The sequence below is a fragment of the Nerophis ophidion genome, linkage group LG03 (genome assembly GCF_033978795.1).
Source record: "Nerophis ophidion isolate RoL-2023_Sa linkage group LG03, RoL_Noph_v1.0, whole genome shotgun sequence".
In the NCBI taxonomy this organism is placed as follows: Eukaryota; Metazoa; Chordata; class Actinopteri; order Syngnathiformes; family Syngnathidae; genus Nerophis; species Nerophis ophidion.
Genome location: NC_084613.1, coordinates 14,533,542 through 14,555,831, shown reverse-complemented (window position 1 = coordinate 14,555,831; position 22,290 = coordinate 14,533,542). Strand labels below are relative to the sequence as shown.

General features: G+C 38.5%; 1 protein-coding gene across 1 annotated transcript; it reads right to left on the bottom strand.

Annotated features, from left to right (window-relative positions):
• Positions 1-7,638: 7,638 nt before the first annotated feature.
• On the bottom strand, positions 7,639-21,911 carry LOC133548714 (chemokine-like protein TAFA-5). Its single transcript, XM_061893689.1, has 4 exons — positions 21,600-21,911; positions 18,019-18,168; positions 17,816-17,943; positions 7,639-9,576 (listed from the first exon to the last, which is right to left on the bottom strand). The coding sequence occupies exons 1-4, from the start codon at positions 21,688-21,690 to the stop codon at positions 9,568-9,570; spliced, it is 378 nt and encodes a 125-aa protein (XP_061749673.1). The 5' UTR covers positions 21,691-21,911; the 3' UTR covers positions 7,639-9,567.
• Between the last annotated feature and the right edge of the window lie 379 nt (positions 21,912-22,290).

Below are 22,290 nucleotides of genomic sequence, written 5' to 3'. Positions count from 1 at the left end.
GAGAGTCCAGTTTATAGTGGGTGGATCTAACATAATATTGTGAGAGTCCAGTCCATAGTGGATCTAACATAATAGTGAGAGTCCAGTCCATAGAGGGGCCAGCAGGAGACCATCCCGAGGGGGGACAGGTCAGCAGTGCAGAGATGTCCCCAACCGATGCACAGGCGTGCGGTTCACCCCGGGTCCCGACTCTGGACAGCCAGCACTTCTCTATGGCCACCGGACCGGTGCCCCCCCTCTCACAAAGAGGGTGGGGGGCAGAAAATAAAATAAACGGCAGATCAACTGGTTTAAAAGGAGGGTCTATTTAAAGGCTAGAGTATACAAATGAGTTTTAAGATGGGACTTAAATGCTTCTACTGAGGTAGCATCTCTAACTGTTACCGGGAGTACACTAATGTGATGTTTTCATACCAAAAGTTGTTCTGTTCATTTCTCCGTTTTTTTTTCCCAGTGTTTCCGTTTCGTCTTTGATGACATAACGACACAAGCGCTATCAGTCGCTAGCTAAAATTAGCGCGTCTGTGTTGTCGCGCCACGTCTCAAACGGTCGTAGTCCGAGCCCTTCAAAGTTCCATGCTTGTAAACTTTTTCCAGTTAGCGTTTTTTTTTTTTTTTTTGTAGCGCGTTCACGGATGGTTTGTTGGCTCCTCGCTGGACCCGGACTTTGCTTCATACCTCGCCATCGCGGCGCTAATTGGACCTCCGGAGGAATAACGAGTTGACCCGATGAAAGCGACACGCGAGTTTGGCTTCACTGACACACGCTAGCTTTTTCCCTCCATGGCGTGTCGCCTTCCACGCCCATCTGACAAAACTTTCCCCTGTCGTCGGCGTAGCCAAAATTCTCTGCTTGTGCAGAACAAAACAGGAACTACAGAATTCTACAGGCGCGGCCACGCAACGCTCACAGCTCACTTTAGGATTTATTTTCATCTTTCTAGCATTTTAAAGACTTGGAAAGTAAAAAAATCTAACACAAAAAAACACTTATCGATGAGCTATTTTACAAAGATGAGCTATTTCACGGCTGTAGCAGAGTACGGTCTAGTTAGCACCTTTGTTAGCATAGCTGTTAGCTGCTAGCTAGTACTAGCCATACTGAATATAGTCATCAACACTAACTATTTAATTTGTTTTAAGTAAAATATTCGCTTCAGTGGATACATAGTTTCATGGCAACAGATAATTTTAGCACGACGGGTTTGTCCATAGTTAGTTTTAGCGCTAATCAAATAATAGCTAATTGTTTTGTTTAGTTATTAAGACAAATACAGCCAGAATAAAATAACGATAGCTTCCTATAGTTGGAGCAAAGTGACCACAACCTTTATGTTAGCATTTTGATTAGCTGTTAGCTGCTAGCTAATACTAGCCATACTGAATATAGTTACCAACACTTCCATCCATCCATTTCCTACCGCTTATTCCCTTTTGGGGTCGCGGGGGGCGCTGGCGCCTATCTCAGCTACAATCGGGCGGAAGGCAGGGTACACCCTGGACAAGTCGCCACCTCATCGCAGGGCCAACACAGATAGACAGACAACATTCACACTCACATTCACACACACTTACTATTTTTAAATTTTTTTAATGTAAATATTGTCTTCAGTAGATACAAAGTTTCATGGCAACAGATAACTTTAGCACGATGGGTTCGTCCATAGTTAGCTTTAGTGCTTATCAAATAATAGCTAATTGTTTAGTTTAGTTATTAAGATGAATACAGCTATGATATAATAACAAAAGCCTCCTATAGTTGGAGCAAATTGACCACAACTTTTATGTTAGCATTTTGATTAGCTGTTAGCTGCTAGCTAATACTAGCCATACTGAATATAGTTATCAACACTTACTATTTTAAAACTTTTTTAATGTTAATATTGTCTTCAGTAGATACAAAGTTTCATGGCAACCGATAACTTTAGCACAATGGGTTTGTCCATAGTTAGCTTTAGTGCTTATCAAATAATAGCTAATTGTTTTGTTTAGTTATTAAGATGAATACAGCTATAATATGATAACAATAGCCTCCTATAGTTGGAGCAAAGTGACCACAACTTTTGTGTTAGCATTTTGATTAGCTGTTAGCTGCTAGCTAATACTAGCCATACTGAATATAGTTATCAACAATTACTATTTTTATTTTTTTTAATGTAAATATTGTCTTCAGTAGATACAAAGTTTCATGGCTACAGATCACTTTAGCACAATGGGGTCGTCCATAGTTTGATTTAGTGCTTATCAAATAATAGCTAATTGTTTTGTTTAGTTATTAAGATGAATACAGCTATAATATGATAACAATAGCCTCCTATAGTTGGAGCAAAGTGACCACAACTTCTGTGTTAGCATTTTGATTAGCTTTTAGCTGCTAGCTAATACTAGCCATACTGAATATAGTTATCAACACTTACTATTTTTTTTTTTTTTAATGTAAATATTGTCTTCAGTAGATACAAAGTTTCATGGCAACAGATAACTTTAGCACAATGGGTTCGTCCATAGTTAACTTTAGTGCTTATCAAATAATAGCTATTTGTTTTGTTTAGTCATTAAGATGAATACAGCTATAATATAATAACAATAGCCTACTTTAGTTGGAGCAAAATGACCACCCCTTTTATGTTAGCATCTTAATTAGCTGTTAGCATCTAGCTAATATTAGCCATACTAAATATAGTTATCAACACTAACTATTCTTTTGTTTTAATGTACAGTTATTATGCGCTTCAGTAGAGACAAAGTTTAATGGCAACAGCAAACTTTTGCACGACGGATTTGTCCAGAGTTAGCTTTAGTGCTTATCAAATAATAGCTAATTGTTTTGTTTAATTATTAAGACGAATACAGCCAGAATATAATAACAATAGCTTCCTATAATTGGAGCAATGTGACCACAATTTTTATGTTAGCATCTTGATTAGCTGTTAGCATCTAGCTAATACTAGTCATACTGAATATAGTTATCAACACTAACTATTCTTTTGTTTTAATGTAAATATTGTCTTCAGTAGATACAAAGTTTCATGGCAACAGCTAACTTTAGCATGACGGGTTCGTCCATATTTAACTTTAGAGCTTATCAAATAATAGCCAATTGTTTTATTTGGTTTTTAAGACAGACACAGCCAGAATAAAATAACGATAGTTCCCTAGGATTGGAGCAAAATGACCATAATGTTTATGTTAGCATCTTGATTAGCTAAGCTAATCCTAACCCTTCTCAATGTCTCGGCAACAACTCATAATTTGTTCATTTCTTGCGTTGAACATGAACACATGAACTTACGTGTTTACAATGTGTTTGCGCTTAGCTTTGTGTCGAGCTAGCATCAAGAATCCAGCATTAAAAGCAACAGCAATATCTTCTAAAGATAAAAGCAAAGGGGTCACTGTTAGTATTTTGATTAGCTGTTAGCCGCAAGCAAATACTGGTCATACTGAATATAGTCCATCCATCCATCCATTTTCTACCGCTTATTCCCTTTTGGGGTCACGGGGGGCGCTGGCGCCTATCTCAGCTACAATATAGTCGTCAACACTATAATTTTTCAGTATTAACTTTAACATTCGCTTTAGTAAAGAACATCAACAGCTAGCTTTCGAGCGGCAAGTTTTTCAATGGTTAGCTTGAGAGCTTAGATTTGTGTTGAGTTAGCATCAAGAATCCAGGACAAAAAGCAACAACAAAAAAAGATAGGGGCAAAGTGACCACAAGATTTATGGTCAATGTTAGCATCTTGATTTGCTGTTAGCTTCACGCTAGCACTACCCATACTGAATATAGTCATCAGTCTTTTTGTTTTTTGTTTTTGATTAAATATTCGCTTCATTATACACGCAAGTTTAATCACAACAGCTAGCTTTAGCACAATAAGTTTGTCCATGGTTAGCATTTGTACTTATGTACTAATAGCTAATTGTTTAGCTTAATTATTAAGACGAAGACAGTTAGAATATAACAATAAACTCTTATGTGAGGAGCAAACTAACCACACAGGGTAAAAATGTTTGTGGTCACTGTTAGCATCTTGATTAGCTGTTAGCTAATAATAACATACTGAATAGCCATTAACACTAGCTATTTTTTTAATTTTAACGTTCATATTTGCTTCAACAGCTGCAAAGGGGCGGCATAGCTCGGTCGGTAGAGTGGCCGTGCCAGCAACTTGAGGGTTGCAGGTTCGATTCCCGCTTCCGCCATCCTAGTTACTGCCGTTGCGTCCTTGGGCAAGACACTTTACCCACCTGCTCCCAGTGCCACCCACACTGGTTTAAATGTAACTTAGATATCGGGTGTCACTATGTAAAGCGCTTTGAGTCACTTGAGAAAAGCGCTATATAAATATAATTCACTAAAAAAATTCACTAAAGTTTAACCACAACAGCTAGCTTTAGCAAGTTGTTTTGTCCACATTTTAATGTTAGCGCTTAACTTTGTGTTGAGTTGGCATCAATTATCCATCATGGAGGCAACACGTACACACATCAGAGCTAAACACATTCATCCTATAGTACCTGAATGCATGATTTGAGGCACATGGAGGCAACACGTACACACAGAAACCTAAACACATTCATCCTATAGTACCTGAATGCATCATTTGAGGACCATGGGGACATCAAGTACACACAAAAAACCTAAAAACATTCATCCTGTAGTACATGAATGCATCATTTGAGGCCCAGAGAGGAAAAGTGTGGACAAAAACCTGAACACATTCATCCTAAGGTACCTGAATGCATCATTTGAGGCCCATGGAGGCAAAACGTACACACAAAAAACTAACCACATTCATCCTGTAGTACCTGAATGCATCATTTGACGCCCATGGAGGCAACACGTACACACATCAAAGCTAAACACATTCATCCTATAGTACCTGAATGCATCATTTGAGGCACATGGAGGGAACACGTACACAGAAACCTAAACACATTCATCCTATAGTACCTGAATGCATCATTTGAGGACCATGGGGGGCATCAAGTACACACAAAAAACCTAAAAACATTCAATCCTGTAGTACCTGAATGCATCATTTGAGGCCTAGTGAGGAAAAGTGTAGACAAAAACCTGAACACATTCATCCTAAGGTATCTGAATGCATCACTTGAGGTCCATGGAAGCTACACGTACACACAAAAAACCTAAACACATTCATCCTATAGTACCTGAATGCATCATTTGAGGACCATGGAGGCAACACGTACACACAAAAAATTTAAACATATTCATCCTATAGGACCTGAATGCATCATTTGATGCCCATTGAGGTAAGATGTACACACAAAAAACCTAAACACATTCATGCTAGAGTACCTGAATGCATCATTTGAGGCACATGGAGGGAACACGTACACACAAAAACCTAAACACATTCATCCTATAGTACCTGAATGCATCATTTGAGGACCATGGGGGGCATCAAGTACACACAAAAAACCTAAAAACATTCATCCTGTAGTACCTGAATGCATCATTTGAGGCCCAGTGAGAAAAAGTGTAGACAAAAACCTGAACATATTCATCCTAAGGTACCTGAATGCATCACTTGAGGTCCATGGAGGCAACACGTACACACACAAAACCTAAACATATTCATCCTATAGGACCTGAATGCATCATTTGATGCCCATTGAGGTAACACGTACACACATAAAACCTAAACACATTCATCCTATAGTACCTGAATGCATCATTTGAGGACCATTGAGGTAACACGTACACACAAAAAACCTAAACACATTCATCCTAGAGTGCCTGAATGCATCATTTGAGGACCATGGAGGCAACACGTACACACAAAAAACCTTAACATATTCATCCTAAGGACCTGAATGCATCATTTGAGGACCATGGAGGTAACACGTACACACAAAAAACCTAAACACATTCATCCTAGAGCAGTGGTCCCCAACCACCGGGCCGTGGCCCGATTGGTACCGGGCCGCAGAAGAATTTTTTATTAATTTTTATTTAAAAAATAAAAAATAAAAATAAAAATATTTTTTTTCATTAAATCAACATAAAAAAATACACTTACAATTAGTGCACCAACCACAAAATCCTCCCTTTTTCATGACAAAAACGTCCCTTTTTCATGACAAAGAAAAAAATAAAAAATAAAATAAAGGATCCCCCCCCCCACCGATTCCCCACACCTCCCCGCCCTCACCGCCGGGCCGCGGGACCAATTATTAAGCGTTGACCGGTCCGCGGATACAAAAAAGGTTGGGGATCACTGTCCTAGAGTACCTGAATGCATCATTTGAGGCCCATGGAGGCAATGCAGCGGCATCCCCGAGGACAGAGGCCGGTGGTCGCCATGGCGGCGGCAGAGAGCGTCTTTGTAGGACCTCACCTGTCCTCGGCCATCGCTGTGCTGCTCATGGCCGCTTGGGGGCAGATTTGCATATTTGCGTATTCTGTCTGAGGGTTGTTATGATGTACTGTGATGTTTTCAACCGCCTTGTTGTCTGTGTGGTGAATAATTCAATGCTGGCCTTGTGTGCAGGATGTTTATTTCCATTTCACACGCACGCACACACACACACGCACGCACACACAAACACACAAACACACACACACACACACACAAGCACACACACACGTGCTACATTGCATGCAGCATCATTCAGCCTGATGAGAAAGTGGTTCACTACGTAGTGTACAAGTGTGTGTGTTTGTGTGTGTGTGCGTATTTGAGTGTGTGTGTGTGTGTGTGTGTGTGTGTGTGTGCGTGTATCATCATGCTAATGTAACACATACATGAGAGTTTAAAAGGAAACTTCTGCATTTTTCATGCCGACGTCTTCTCCTAGCGACCTTTTACTCACAACATGCCGTCCAAACTACGCGTGTCTGGTATGCCAGCACTAAATAATAGTACTAAACAGTACTGAGTACCAGTAAAGTCTTCAATTGCAAAAGGTACTATTCTGCCTTTGAAAAATACTAGGACTTGTTTTTTTGTTTTTTCAACAATTCTGCTAATATGAGCCGAGGCGCATGTGAGTCAACACACACACACACACAGAGCACTTACAAGCGGAAACAGTGTGGCAACAGAAGAGGGAGAATGGACGCGATGAGGCTTCCAAACTAACAATAAAGGTGAGGATATAAACACTGAAGCACTGCTTTAAAACAAAACTATCTAGTGGCTAACGTTCCTCCACAGTGGTTTATCTGCATCTAAATTACTAATCCTGGCCTCCTTGGTGACAGAAAAGGATGTTTCTTACACGTCTGATTATTACTGGAGGATGAGGAATAGCTAAACATGTAAATATAATACATATATGTAAATATAGTCAATGTAATAGAGTAAATGTAGTGTGCTACTGAAGTCCAAAATGGGCCCAGTGAGACGTTTCTAATATTGGATGCACTCACACAGATCAATGAGGAAATGAAATATGAAAGATTTATGACGCAATGATAAACTTAATTAGCATCACATGACAGCATCATTACTTTGTAGTACATGAGGTGCCAAATGAAGTGTCTGCCTGACTTCCTGTCCGATGATGCTGATGGCCACGATTAAAATGAATCTAGCAGGCCTCTAGTCTGAGGATGATAAGTACAATCAATGATCAACTTTCAGGTAAACAAACAACAATAATCTCTGAGATGAAGAACCTGGTTTTAATTAGATTTATCATGACATCATCATCATTACATCTTCATGACGTCGTCCTCATTGCATCATCATAAAGATATCATCATCAATTCATCATCATGACATCATCATCATGACATCATCATCATTACATTATAATGACATCATCACGACGACATCCTCATGACATCATCATTACCGTTCGGGGGCTCTACCGAGGATGTCGTTGTGGTTTGTATTGTGGTTTGTGCAGCCCTTTGAGACAGTAGTGATTTAGGGCTATATAAATAATCATCGATTGATTGATTGATTTTTACATCGTCATGATATCATTGTGATGTCATCGTGACATCATCGTGACATTATTGTGACATCATCTCAATTGCATCATCAAAACGTCATCATGACATCATCCTCATAACATCATTATTATTACACCATTATGACATCATTGTGAAATCATCAAGACGTCATCGTGAATTCGTCATGACATCGCCATGACGTCACCATCATGCATCATCATTGCATCATCATCATCATCATCAATACATCATCGTGAGATCATCATGATTTTATCGTAACATCATGATGACATCATGGCATCCTCATGACATCATTATTATTACATCATTGTGACATTATTGTGATGTCATTGTAGCATCATCGTGACATTATTGTGACATCATCATCATTACATCATCATCAAATCATCATAGTGCCATCGTCCTCATAACATTATCATCATTACATCATTGTGAAATAATCGTGATGTCATCGTGACATCATCATGACATCACCATGACGTCACTATCATTGATCAGCAAGGCATCACCATTACATCATCATGACATCATCATCAATACATGATCATGACTTTATTGTGTTATCATGATGGCATCATGACATTGTCATGACATCATCATCATTGTGACATCATAATTCATACATCATTATATCATCATTAATACATCAACATGCCATCATCGTTGTGACATCATCATGACATCGTTATCATGACATCATCATCATGCTGTCATCATTGTGACATCATCCTTATTACACCATCAGCTACAAGACATCATCATGATGATCCCTGTGACATCATTATCATCACATTATCATGGCATCATCATGATATCGTCATTGTGACATCATCATGACATCATTGTGACGTCGTCATGACATCTTCATGAAATCATCATCGTGATGACATCAGCCAGCTTCTCTACGAACACATTTTCTTCATGGCCCTTGCCACCAGTTTCACTGGAGACGTCTGTCATGACAAGACGCGCGTAAATGTCTCAGGAACCCATATTTGAAAACAAACAGGAAGTCGGCCATCTTGGATTCTGTCTCGGCCAAAAACAGGGGTGGTACTTTAAGGAGCTCCTCCTCGGGACTTTGACCAAACAAGTAGCAAATAGAATCCCAGATACAAGGCAGATTGCCGATAGTAAACTGCGAAGGACTTTTGCCTACGCCTTAGGAGGTGGGCGGGGCGTGGCGCCAAACTTCGATCTGATGACTCGCCACAAAATTTTAACATTTAGAACTCGGCCCCGCCCTTCGTTTGCCGGGAAACGCCAGAAAGAAGCCACATCTACTCCTGGTGATTGGGCAACATCTCAGGCACATGGCTAGTTTAAATATAATTTGCATATGTAAATGTGGGTGTGGCCAGCAGGATTCCAACATGTGCTCGGATTTAGTACTTCGGAAACTGTGCGTACGACGTTGATCCTCACAGAAAATGTCATTACGGTCCGCATATTCTTGATCGTTGTCCTCGCTAGTCCCTCACAGACTTGTTGTCCGCTCAAGTCGTCGCTAGCTCTTTGCCCTGGACTCAATTTTTCCCCGGGAAGGCGAACCTCGACAGGAATCTTCTTGTCTGAGTGTTGACTGAGACGGACGGCGGCCATGTTACTTCCTGTCAGGAGACCTGCGAGACACCAGCAACAGGCGGAGGAACAAGAAGCCAAAGGTTAGGAACATGCGGAGCTCTTTGGTTGTGGCAAAATGTATATTTTAATATATTCTTGTCTAACAAAAAACCTGGTCTAAGTAACAGTCCTGATTCCTCTGGTCCCAAAGAGAGGGCTCTGCTAGAGATCATTAATTTACATTCAAATGGTTTTTCGTGTGTGATTGATGCTGTATTACTGCCTTTTCCATGTTTAACTAAAACATGCCTGTTCACGATCAGATAGTCAGTATTTTGCTCACTCTCCCAAGCCCATTTCGCCACAAACACCCCTCTCTCTTCTTATATCCCAAGGCGGATAGAAAGATCTGAAACGTTTTCTTTGTCTTTGATGTTGATGAAGCATATGAACATTTCTTAAACACGTTCATAATACTTTATGACAAACATTGTGCATGGAAACAACTCAGAAGAAAGCAGAGAAAGAACAATCAACCATGGATGACAAAAGGATTAAAAAAATGCTTGTAATAAGAAGAATACATTATATAGAAAATGCTCAACACAAAGAACTATAGAGGCAGAAAATAAGTACAAAATGTATAAAAACAAGCTAACTAGCAAACTACGAACATGTAGAAAAGAATATTACAGTCACTTATTAGACAGGAACAATATGAGAGCTACATGGGGCATCCTCAATAGCATTATCGAAAATGGCACTAATAGGGATTACCCCCCAATACATACGGAAACAAAAATAATGACAACATGAAGGAAGTAGTTGAAAGCATCAATAATGACTTTGTAAATATTGGACCAAAATTGGAGGAAATGATTCCAGACCCAGTTTCAACTGAAGATTATATTGACACAGTAGATATAAATCCCAACTAAGTTGTCAGTTTCAAACACTGATGACATCTATTAATCAGTCAAAGAAGCAAGGAATTAAACAGAGACAGGATTAAATGTGGCTCATTGAGGAGAAACGCGTGCACCCGTACCATTGTACAGTGTTCCACCACGGTCTGACAAAAGATTGTATGCCTCCTCTTTTATTTGGACTTTTCCTGTTTCTAAGGGAGGGGGGTCGTAAACAGCCTTCATCTTTGATTAAAAACAGTTCAAAGAAAAGTTGCCTGGAGGAGAGTCATGTTCTGCTTCCTCTCTGCTTTGTAGATCTGGGGCCAAGACAAAATCTTCCTGTGGATTACAATAGAAGAAAGAAACCGATGCCTTCATGTCGCTTCCCATTGTACACAGTGGAGTTTTGCAAACCTTTTGCTTGGTAGGATCAAAGACAGCTTTTGTCCCCTCGCAGGGCGAGCTGAACTCAATGTAACACAATGTTTTGTGATAACTTTGATACAATTTGTCCAGACGGGGACTTGGGTGTGGATGGTTTTCCCATGGTGCAAAGCGATTGGACCGGACACGATGTGAAGGTAATGACATTTTAATTTTATTCAAAAAAAGGAACAAACAAAAAGCGCTCACAGAGGAGGTGTAAAAACTTGACTATTAAAACAAAAAACTAGCACTATGGCATTAATAACAAAAAACTTACTTTGAACGAGATATGGGATTGGATTATCGGCATAGAGCAAGGGTGCGGTAGAGGGTGATTGAGGGTGATGTTGCCAGGCTGACTACCTGGCAACTGTGGCTTAAATAATACTGTGGTGATTGAACCGGTGCGTGAGTCAAAACAAATCAGGTGCGTGACATGACAGGTAAAACTAATGAGTAACCATGAAAACAAGACAAGGGAGTGAAAAAGCAGGAACTAAAAAGAGTCTAAAAACCAAACAGGACGTAACTTAAACAAAACATGATCCCAGACATGACACAATTATTCTGACATCAATGTTCCTCAAAAATGTGACACATGAGGAAATAGTTAAAATCGTGAAAATATGCAAATCTAAGATTTCAATCGATTTTAATGGAATTGATATGGAAACGATAAAAAAGGTTACTGAAGAGATCTTAGGACCATTGATGTATGTCAGCAACCTATTGTTTCGAACAGGCAAATTCCCAAACAAAATGAAAATAGCTAAAGTTGCACCAATTTACTGTACGACTGGAGACCAACATCACTTTACAAGTCATTGACCTGTTTCTTTACTTCCACAATTTTCTTAAATCATTGAAAAACTGTTCAATAACAGATTAGAGAGTTTCACAAACAAAAATAGAATGCTCGCTGAGAAGCAATATGGATACAGAGCTAATGTTTCAACTTTGATGGCTGTAATTGAATTTACAGAAGAAATAACCAATGCGATAGATGGTAAAAATATGTTAATTGGATTTACCAAAAGCATGTGACACAATCACAATATTTCAATCAAAAAATTAGAAGGGTATGGCATCAGAGGGTTGGTCTTAAACTGGATAAGAAGATTGGAAGACGTAAAGATTGGAGAACATACATGTACAACGCTAAATATATCTTGTTGTGTACCCCAGGGATCAATGCCAGGACCAAAAATTGTTCAATCTCCATATAAACAACATTTGAAAAGTTACAAAATATTTAAAGCGAGTATTATTCCCGGATGATACAAGGCAGTTTTTTTCAGGAGAGAACGCACAGAAGCTAGCACAAATAATAACAGAGGAAATGCTTACATTAAAAAGATGTTTTGACAAAAACAGACTCTTTGAATCTCAGTAAAACTAAAATAACGCTCTTCGGTGACAGTAGAAGGGAAAGTCAAACACAAATACAAATAGACGGAGTAGACATTGAAAGAGTAAATGAAACCCAATTTCAAACGTATAAGGATTGATGATAAAATGAACTCGAAACCTCATGTAAAGATATACAACATATAGTGTCAAGAAATATGTCAATAATGAATAAAGCAAAACATGTTGTAGACCCAAAAAATCACTTCATATTCTCTACTGCTCGCTAGTCTTAGCATATCGGCGTTATTGTGCAGAAAATATGGGGAAATAACAACAAATGTGTTCCAAAAAAGATCAGTTAGAATCAGTGACGTGCTGTCAGGGGAGGCAAGTGACGCAGTGCCTCACCTGTCACCAAGTGACTTAACCATGAGATGTTCCAAAACGAAGTAATACAATTTAATGAGTTTTAATATTATCTTTTGGTTTCTGCTTTCTATGTGATTTAGGTGTGGTTCCTGTATATTTTGATAATTTTCATTGTCAAAATCACGGAAATTCCATGTTTCCTGGCCAAAATAACGCGGCAGATGAGAAGTGAGGCAGACACAGGCGGTGCCTCCACGACTACACACAGCAGGTATTGGGCGTGTGCGTGCGAGCAGGCGCATGCTTGTTGCCACGTGGAAAAGGCAGGTCTTGAGGCATCAAGTACCCCTACCTCAAGTTAGGGGGTGATATATTGTCAACTTGCAGTTCAATGCCTCAGCAGTACTCTGACTCGTCAACCTGGGAAAAGTGTGGGCGCTCAAGCTGGCAGACACAGGTCTCTCCAGAGGAAGCCAGCATTTTTTTCTTTTCTTTTTTTTAAAAACTATATTTATAACAAACATGGCATTTTTATTAGAGTAAGCCAGCGTTTGTGAGTGTTTTTTGTCAGAGGCAACAATATTGTTTAATTTCTTGGAATGAAATTGAATTAAATGAATGTTTCTGCCGATATGGAAGATTATGTACTGTATCCAAGATGAAATACTTCTCTAAACTGGACTTTAAGACAAAAGGAATGCGATCATACAAAGTATGTTTTCATGAAGGATAGCTATTGCTGCTTCAGATACAAACTCAAACTCAACTCAACAACTCAAACTGTGATGCATCATGCTGAATGCATGCATGTTCCTAATAAACTCAAATTCAATTCAAATTATGATGGATCATGTTGCATGAATTCATGTTCCAAATAAACTCAAACTCAACTCAACAACTCAAATTGCGATGCATTATGTTGCATGCATGCACGTTCCTAATAAACTCAACTCAACAACTCAAATTGCGATGCATCATGTTGCATACATGCACATTCCTAATAAACTCAAACTCAACAACTCAAATTGCGATGCATTATGTTGCATGCATACACGTTCCTAATAAACTCAACTCAACAACTCAAATTGTTATGCATCATGTTGCATGCATGCACATTCCTAATAAACTCAAACTCAACAACTCAAATTGTGATGCATCATGTTGCATGCATACACGTTTCTAATAAATTCAACTCAAATTGTGATGCATCATGTTGCATGCATGCATGTTCCTAATAACCTCAAACTCAATTCAAAGTGTGCTGCATCATGTCGCATGCATGCTCATTCCTAACAAACTCAACTCAACAACTCAAACTGTGGTGCATCATCTTCCATGCATGCACATTCCTAATAAACTCAAACTCAAATTGTGATGCATCATGTTGCATGCATACACATTTCTAATAAATTCAACTCAAATTGTGATGCATCATGTTGCATGCATGCATGTTCCTAATAACCTCAAACTCAATTCAAAGTGTGATGCATCATGTCGCATGCATGCACATTCCTAACAAACTCAACTCAACAACTCAAATTGTGATGCATCATGTTGCATGCATGCACGTTCCTAATAAACTCAACTCAACAACTCAAATTGTTATGCATCATGTTTCATGCATGCACATTCCGAATAAACTCAAACTCAACAACTCAAATTGTGATGCATCATGTTGCATGCATACACGTTTCTAATAAATTCAACTCAAATTGTGATGCATCATGTTGCATGCATGCATGTTCCTAATAACCTCAAACTCAATTCAAAGTGTGATGCATCATGTCGCATGCATGCACATTCCTAACAAACTCAACTCAACAACTCAAATTGTGATGCATCATGTTGCATGCATGCACATTCCTAATAAACTCAAACTCAACAACTCAAATTGTGATGCATCATGTTGCATGCATACACGTTTCTAATAAATTCAACTCAAATTGTGATGCATCATGCTGCATGCATGCATGTTCCTAATAACCTCAAACTCAATTCAAAGTGTGATGCATCATGTCGCATGCATGCACATTCCTAACAAACTCAACTCAACAACTCAAATTGTGATGCATCATGCTGCATGCATGCACGTTCCTGATAAACTCAACTCAACAACTGAAATTGTTATGCATCATGTTGCATGCATGCACATTCCTAATAAACTCAAACTCAACAACTCAAATTGTGATGCATCATGTTGCATGCATGCATGTTCCTAATAAACTCAAACTCAATTCAAATTGCAATGCATCATGTTGCATGCATGCATGTTTCTAATGAACTCAAACTCAACTCAACAACTCAAATTGTGATGCATCATGTTGCATGCATGCATGTTCCAAATAAACTCAAACTCAACTCAACAACTCAAACTGTGGTGCATCATGTCGCATGCATGCACATTCCTAACAAACTCAACTCAACAACTCAAATTGTGATGCATCATGCTGCATGCATGCACGTTCCTAATAAACTCAACTCAACAACTCAAATTGTTATGCATCATGTTGCATGCATGCATGTTCCTAATAAACTCAAACTCAATTCAAATTGCAATGCATCATGTTGCATGAATGCACATTCCTAATAAACACAAACTCAACCAACAACTCAAATTGTGATGCATCATGTTGCATGCATGCATGTTCGAAATAAACTAAACTCAACAACTCAAATTGTGATGCATCATGTTGCACGCATGCACGTTCCTAGGAAACTCAAACTCAACTCAAATTGTGATGCGTCATGTTGCATGCATGCAGGTTCCTAATAAACTCAACCCAAATTGTGATGCATCATGTTGCATGCATTCACATTCCTAATAAACTCAAACTCAACTCAACAACTCGAATTGTGATGCATCATGTTGCATGCATGCACGTTCCTAATAAACTCAAATTCAACTCAAATTATGTTGCATCATGTTGCATGCATGCACGTTCCTAATAAACTCAACTCAAATTGTGAGGCATCATGTTGCATGCATGCACATTCCTAATAAACTCAAACTCAACTCACCAACTCGAATTGTGATGCATCATGTTGCATACACGCATGTTCCAAATAAACCCAAACTCAAATAGTGATGCATCATGTTGCATGAATGCATGTTCCTAATACACTCAAACTCAACTCAAATTGTGATGCATCATGTTGTATGCTTGCACGTTCCTAATAAACTCAACTCAACAACTCGAATTGTGATGCATCATGTTGCATGAATGCATGTTCCTAATACACTCAAACTCAACTCAAATTGTGTTGCATCAGGTTGCATGCATGCACGTTCCTAATAAACTCAACTCAAATTGTGAGGCATCATGTTGCATGCATGCACATTCCTAATAAACTCAAACTCAACTCAACAACTCGAATTGTGATGCATCATGTTGCATACACGCATGTTCCAAATAAACCCAAACTCAAATAGTGATGCCTCATGTTGCATGAATGCATGTTCCTAATACACTCAAACTCAACTCAAATTGTGTTGCATCATGTTGCATGCATGCACGTTCCTAATAAACTCAACTCAACAACTCGAATTGTGATGCATCATGTTGCATACACGCATGTTCCAAATAAACCCAAACTCAAATAGTGATGCATCATGTTGCATGAATGCATGTTCCTAATACACTCAAACTCAACTCAAATTGTGTTGCATCATGTTGCATGCATGCACGTTCCTAATAAACTCAACTCAAATTGTGATGCATCATGTTGCATGCATGCACATTCCTAATAAACTCAAACTCAACTCAACAACTCGAATTGTGATGCATCATGTTGCATGAATGCATGTTCCTAATACACTCAAACTCAACTCAACTACTCAAATTGTGATGCATCATGTCGCATGCATGCATGCATGCATGTTCCTAATAAACTCAAACTCAATTCACATTGTGATGCATCATGTTGCATGCATGCACGTTCGAAATAAACTCAAACTCAACCCAACAACTCAAATTGTGATGCATCATGTTGCATGCATGCACATTCCTCATAAACTCAAACTCAACTCAACAACTCAATACAGACTTTAAAGTCGGGAAGTTATCATGACCACACGTTGGTATCCACACCAAAATCGCCCCATTAAATAAATAATCCAAACAGGAGGATGAACTACAAGTTTTAGAAGCTGTGTGCCAAGGAAGTCCAGGAAAACTCCAGCAAAACTACCAACATAATCAAATAATCACTTTCTGTACAATATCTACTCTCATTGGGATGTTTATATCTTTCAGCACAAGACTTGTGTTCTTATCTTAGAAGAGGAATTTGTCACTTATTTTGCTGTACAGTTAACTTCCTGTGTTGGAGACTTCCAGAAGTCTGCCTTTGGTATCGATTATATTTTTTAAAAAAAACTTAAAATAATCTGAACAGGAGGATAAGCGACCAGTTTTAGAAGCTGTGTGCCCAAAAAATCCAGCAAAAATTTGGCAAAACTACCAACATAATAAAACAATCACTTTCTACACAATGTCTGCACTCACTGGGATGTTTATATCTTTCAGCACAAGATTTGTGTTCTTAGCTTAGATAAAGAATTTGTCACAATCCTCACTGATTTTGCTGTACTGTTAACTTCCTGTGTTGTGCGGACTTCCAGAAGTCTGCCTTTGGTATCGATTATATTTAAAAAACTTAAAATAATCCAAACGGGAGGATGAACTACAAGTTTTAGAAGCTGTGTGCCAAGAAAGTCCAGGAAAAATCCAGCAAAACTACCAACATAATAAAACAATCACTTTCTGTACAATGTCTGCTCTCACTGGGATGTTTATATCTTTCAGCATAAGACTTGTGTTCTTAGCTTAGAAGAGGAATTTGTCACTTATTTTGCTGTACTGTTAACTTCCTGTGTTGTGCAGACTTCCAGAAGTCCGCCTTTGGTATCGATTATGATTAAAAAACTTAAAATAATCTGAACAGTTTTTTCAGACCATGAAATAATTTAATTCTTCAATAGTAAAATTACTTTTGCAGAAATGTGTTTAGGGTTGAACAGTTTGAGAGTGTGTGTGTCATCAGAGTAGCAATGGGATGAGGCAGAAAGAATAATGTAAAAAAATAAATAAATGAAAAATAGCAGGGGATCCAGTCGTCTGCCCTGTGGGACTCCTCCCATTAGAATGCATGAAGTGCAGATCTTCACTTCAAAGTGTCAGATTGAGAAAGAATAAATACATCGCAAGTCAACCACAAGCTGAGCCATCTGACCAAGTAGCCTCACCGTGGTGGTCTTGACTCGGCCTCCTGGTTGCGTGCAGGTCCAGCCCGACTGGTTGACGAGAAGGTGGCAGCCCTCGCGGTCCAAACATGGACCCATGAGACACCACTGGCGACTGGAGACGATGTCCACTGAGGAGAGGAGACACCATACAAGTGTTGCTCACCAAGCATTTAAACATTTGAAGAAAAAACTTCTCGTCTTACCATCCACGCAGGCCGGCCTGGCTCGCACGGTTCCCGCGATCTGTCCTGTCCTGCAGGCACAGCGGGCCGTCTGCCGGGCGATGGTCCTTCTTGGCTGACTGCTGTCCCGGTCCATCATGACCACCTCGCAACTTCCGCTCGACAGGTGACCTGAAAAAGACGCACTATTTATGTCAAACTACCGACACAGTGTCGCACTAACTCATCATTTTGTGTCATCGTGTCTGTGATGACATTGTAGTATCTGTTAACATGTGAAGACACATGTTTTTCAAGGCCTGTGTGTTTTACACACTCACCATTCTGTGCCATCACTTCTGTAGTGACCTTGTAGTATCTGTTACCATAGGATATAACATGTTTTTAAAGGCCTACTGAAACCCACTACTACCGACCACGCAGTCTGATAGTTTATATATCAATGATGAAATATTAACATTGCAACACATGCCAATTACAATTTTAAATTTCCCTTGGAGTTTCTTGTTGAAAACGTCGCGGAATGATGACGCGTGTTTGTGACGTTATTGGTTGAGCGGACATTTTTGCCCAGCACCACTTACGGCTAAAAGTCGTCTCTTTTCATCGCATAATTACACAGTAATTTGGACATCTGTCTTGCTGAATCTTTTGCAATTTGTTCAATTAATAATGGAGACTATAAAGAAGAATGCTGTTGGTGGAAAGCGGTGGATTGCAGCTGCCTTTAACAACCGAAACACAGCCGGTGTTTCTTTGTTTGTTGTGAAGCTTTAGCGGAAATGTTTCTCTACCACATGTCAACCAGCAAGTTTTTGGATGAGAAAATTGTGATATTAAGTCGGCTCTTACCGGAGACTTGTGCGGAGTTAGCGTCCTCCTGCAGCAGCTGTCAAAAAGGCAGCTGTGATCTTGGCTCCTCCATTGGCTTCTCTCAGAGACACTGGCGGTCATCGCAGCCCTCCGACTTTCAGGTATGACTTTATAATCTCACTAAAACACTATTAACACAATAAGCAGATAAGGGATTTTCCAGAATTTTAGTTTTTTTCTAGTGCTTAACTCTAACTTTCCTCATCCACAAATCTTTCATCCTCGCTCAAATTAATGGGGAAATCGTTGCTTTCTCGTTTCGAATCGCTCTTGCTGCTGGAGGCTATGATTATAAACAATGTGAGGATGTGAAGAGCCCTACAACCCATGACATCACGCGCACATCGTCTGCTACTTCCGGTACAGGCAAGGCTTTTTTATTAGCGACCAAAAGTTGCAAACTTTATCGTCAATGTTCTCTACTAAATCCTTTTAGCAAAAATATGGCAATATCGCTAAATGATCAAGTATGACACATAGAATGGACCTGCTATCCCCGTTTAAATAACAAAATCTCATTTCAGTAGGCCTTTAAAGTGCTGTGTTCACGGGCTGGAAAACAAAGTAAACTTTTGGTAAAATACGGATCATTTTTGTGAAAATAAGAATTTTTTTTTGGTAAGATTAGAAAAACCTTTTGTAAAATAGGGAAATTGAGGAAAAATTAAGAAAAAATTTCGTAAAATAAGAAAAACTTTCAATAATTTCAGGGAAACTTTTGGGAAAATAAGGAGAGCTATGGGGAATATAAGAAAAAGTTTGAGAAAATAAGAAAAAACTTTTGGGAAAGTAAGGAAAACTTTTGGAAAAATAAGTAAAATTTTGGTAAAGTACGGAAAATTTTGCAGAAAATAAAAACATTTGGTAAATTTAGGAAAGCCTTTAATAAAATAGGGAAATTTTGAGGAAAACCAAAGAAAACCTTAAAATAAGGTAAACTCTTTGGAAAATGAGAAACATTTTGTGGAAATTAAAGAAACCTTTGGGAAAATTGTGCAGAAATCAGCTGAGGGATGATGCCACTAAAGATGTGTATTAGCTTAATTGCATTAGCACCTTTGTGTCTGCTGTATTTTAGCCTGGAGGTAAACTTTGAGGAAAATTAACAAAACTTTTGTAAAATAAGGAAAACTTTGGGGAAAATAGGTAAAAACGTGTTAAAATACCGAACATTTTGTGGAAAATGAGAAAAACTTTTCGTAAAATAAGGAAAACCTTTATTAAAATATGGACATTTTGAGGAAAAATAAAGAAAACTAATAATAACAAAAACTTTCAGTAATATAAGGGAAAAGTTTGGAGAAATAAGGTAAACTTTGGAGAAAATAAGAAAAACCTTTTGCAAAATAAAAAAACGTTTGAGAAAATAAGAAAAAACTTTTGGGAAAGTAAGGTAAACTTTTGGAAAAATAAGTAAAATTTGGGTAAAATACGGAACATTTTGTGGAAAATAAGAAAAACATTTGGCAAATTAAGGAAAACCTTTAGGAACTTAGGGACATATTGAGGAAAAATAAATAAATCCTTTGGTAAAAAGGGTAAAACTTTTAGGGAAGTAACGGAAAACTTTTGGAAAAATAAGGAAAACTTTCAGTAGAATAAGGTAAACTCTTGGGAAAATGAGAATAATTTTGCGAAAATAAAGAAACATTTCAGAAAATTGTGCTGAAATAAAGAGATAAACTTTCAGGATAATAGCCAAAACGTTTGTAAAATAAGGAAAACTTTTGGAAAAATGTGTAAAAATTTAGAAAAATATGGAAAATTTGGGGGAAAATAAAAACTTTTACTAAAGGTTTTAATTTGTTTATCTTCTCAATTTTTATTAGTCAATATTTTTTCATTACATTCCTCTCAGATGTGTATAATTTAATGTTGGGGGGAAATTTTGGGGGCAAAATAAAAAAAACATTTGTAAAATAAGGAAAACCTTTAGTAAAATAAGGAAAACCTTTAGGAAAATAAAGAAAACTTTTGGTAAAATAACGTCAACTTTTTGGAAAATAATGAAAACTTTTGGTAAATACTGGAAAAATGGGCAAACTAAGGAATCTTTTTAGGGAAACTAAAGTAAAATTGAGGAGAATAAGAGAAACTTTTGGAGGAATAGGAAAAACATTAAAAATAAAGTGAAATGGTGGGGGGAAAATTTGTTAAATAAGGGAAAATTGGGCAAAAAAAGGGAACTTTTGGGAAAACAAGGTAAATTCCAAAATATGGGGAAAACTTTTGGGGAAAAACAAAGAAAACATGTGTGAAAATAAGGAAAATTCTGTGAAATGAGAGAATCTAAGCGATACCTCTGAAAAATTAAGAATCATTTGAGGGAAAAATAACGGAACCTTGGTGAAAATTGTGCAGAAAGCAGGTGAAGGATGGTGCCACTAATGAATGACTAATGAGGTGTATTAGCAAAATTAGCATAATTGCATTAGGACCTTTGTGTTTGCTGCATCGTAGCCTGGGGGGAAGGCGGACGCTAATTAGCCTGTGAATTGCATCTCCTGTGCTCATTGAACTCACCATGGTCTTGTGTCAGTCTAATGTAGTCCTCCTGGACTGGATCTTCTACGGCTGTATATATATATATATATATATATATATATATATATATATATATATATATATATATATATATATATATATATATATATAATGAGAAGTTATTCACACTTGCTGACTTGGACTTCCTGTCTAAGAGTTTGAGAAGGTCCTGCAGGAGATCTTACCTTGGTGGAGAATGTTTTTGTGGAGGACAGCGACGAGGAGCAGGCACAACCCTGCGGCTGTAAGCGACCTCCGCAGCCGGAGGGGTAGCATGTGGGGAGGCTGGTAGTCCTGAGTCCAAGGGTGGACTTAGTCCGAGGACGGCGTGTCCTCACAGAAGAACATCATGAGTGCTCCAGCCTGAGGGACAATCCAGACATCTCAAGCTGATCCACACTCATTCGCATCTCCCACTCCATGAGGACCAGGACCATGAGGACCGGGACCATGAGGACCGGGACCATGAGAGGATGAAGCTGCCGAGCCTGCTGGAAGATTAGGAATACACTGCTCCTCTCCTGCTCATGTACACCCACACACACCCACACACACACACACATGCACACCCACACACACCCCCACACACACACACACACACACACACACACACACACACACACACACCCACGCACACACACATTCTTGTATTTCTTATCTTCTTGAGACCTTAGAAAAATGCCTACCTCTTTAGGACCACCCTTTCTAGATATATAAAGATTAGTATTTACAACATAAATAATATATACAAACTAAGCAAATATATAAAAGCTTGTGAAAATTAAGTTGGAATTTCACAAGAAAAAGGTCACATTTGAATTTTGCCAGTATTATAATAAAAGTCGTCATTTTACTCAACGCAAGTCAAAATTTTGC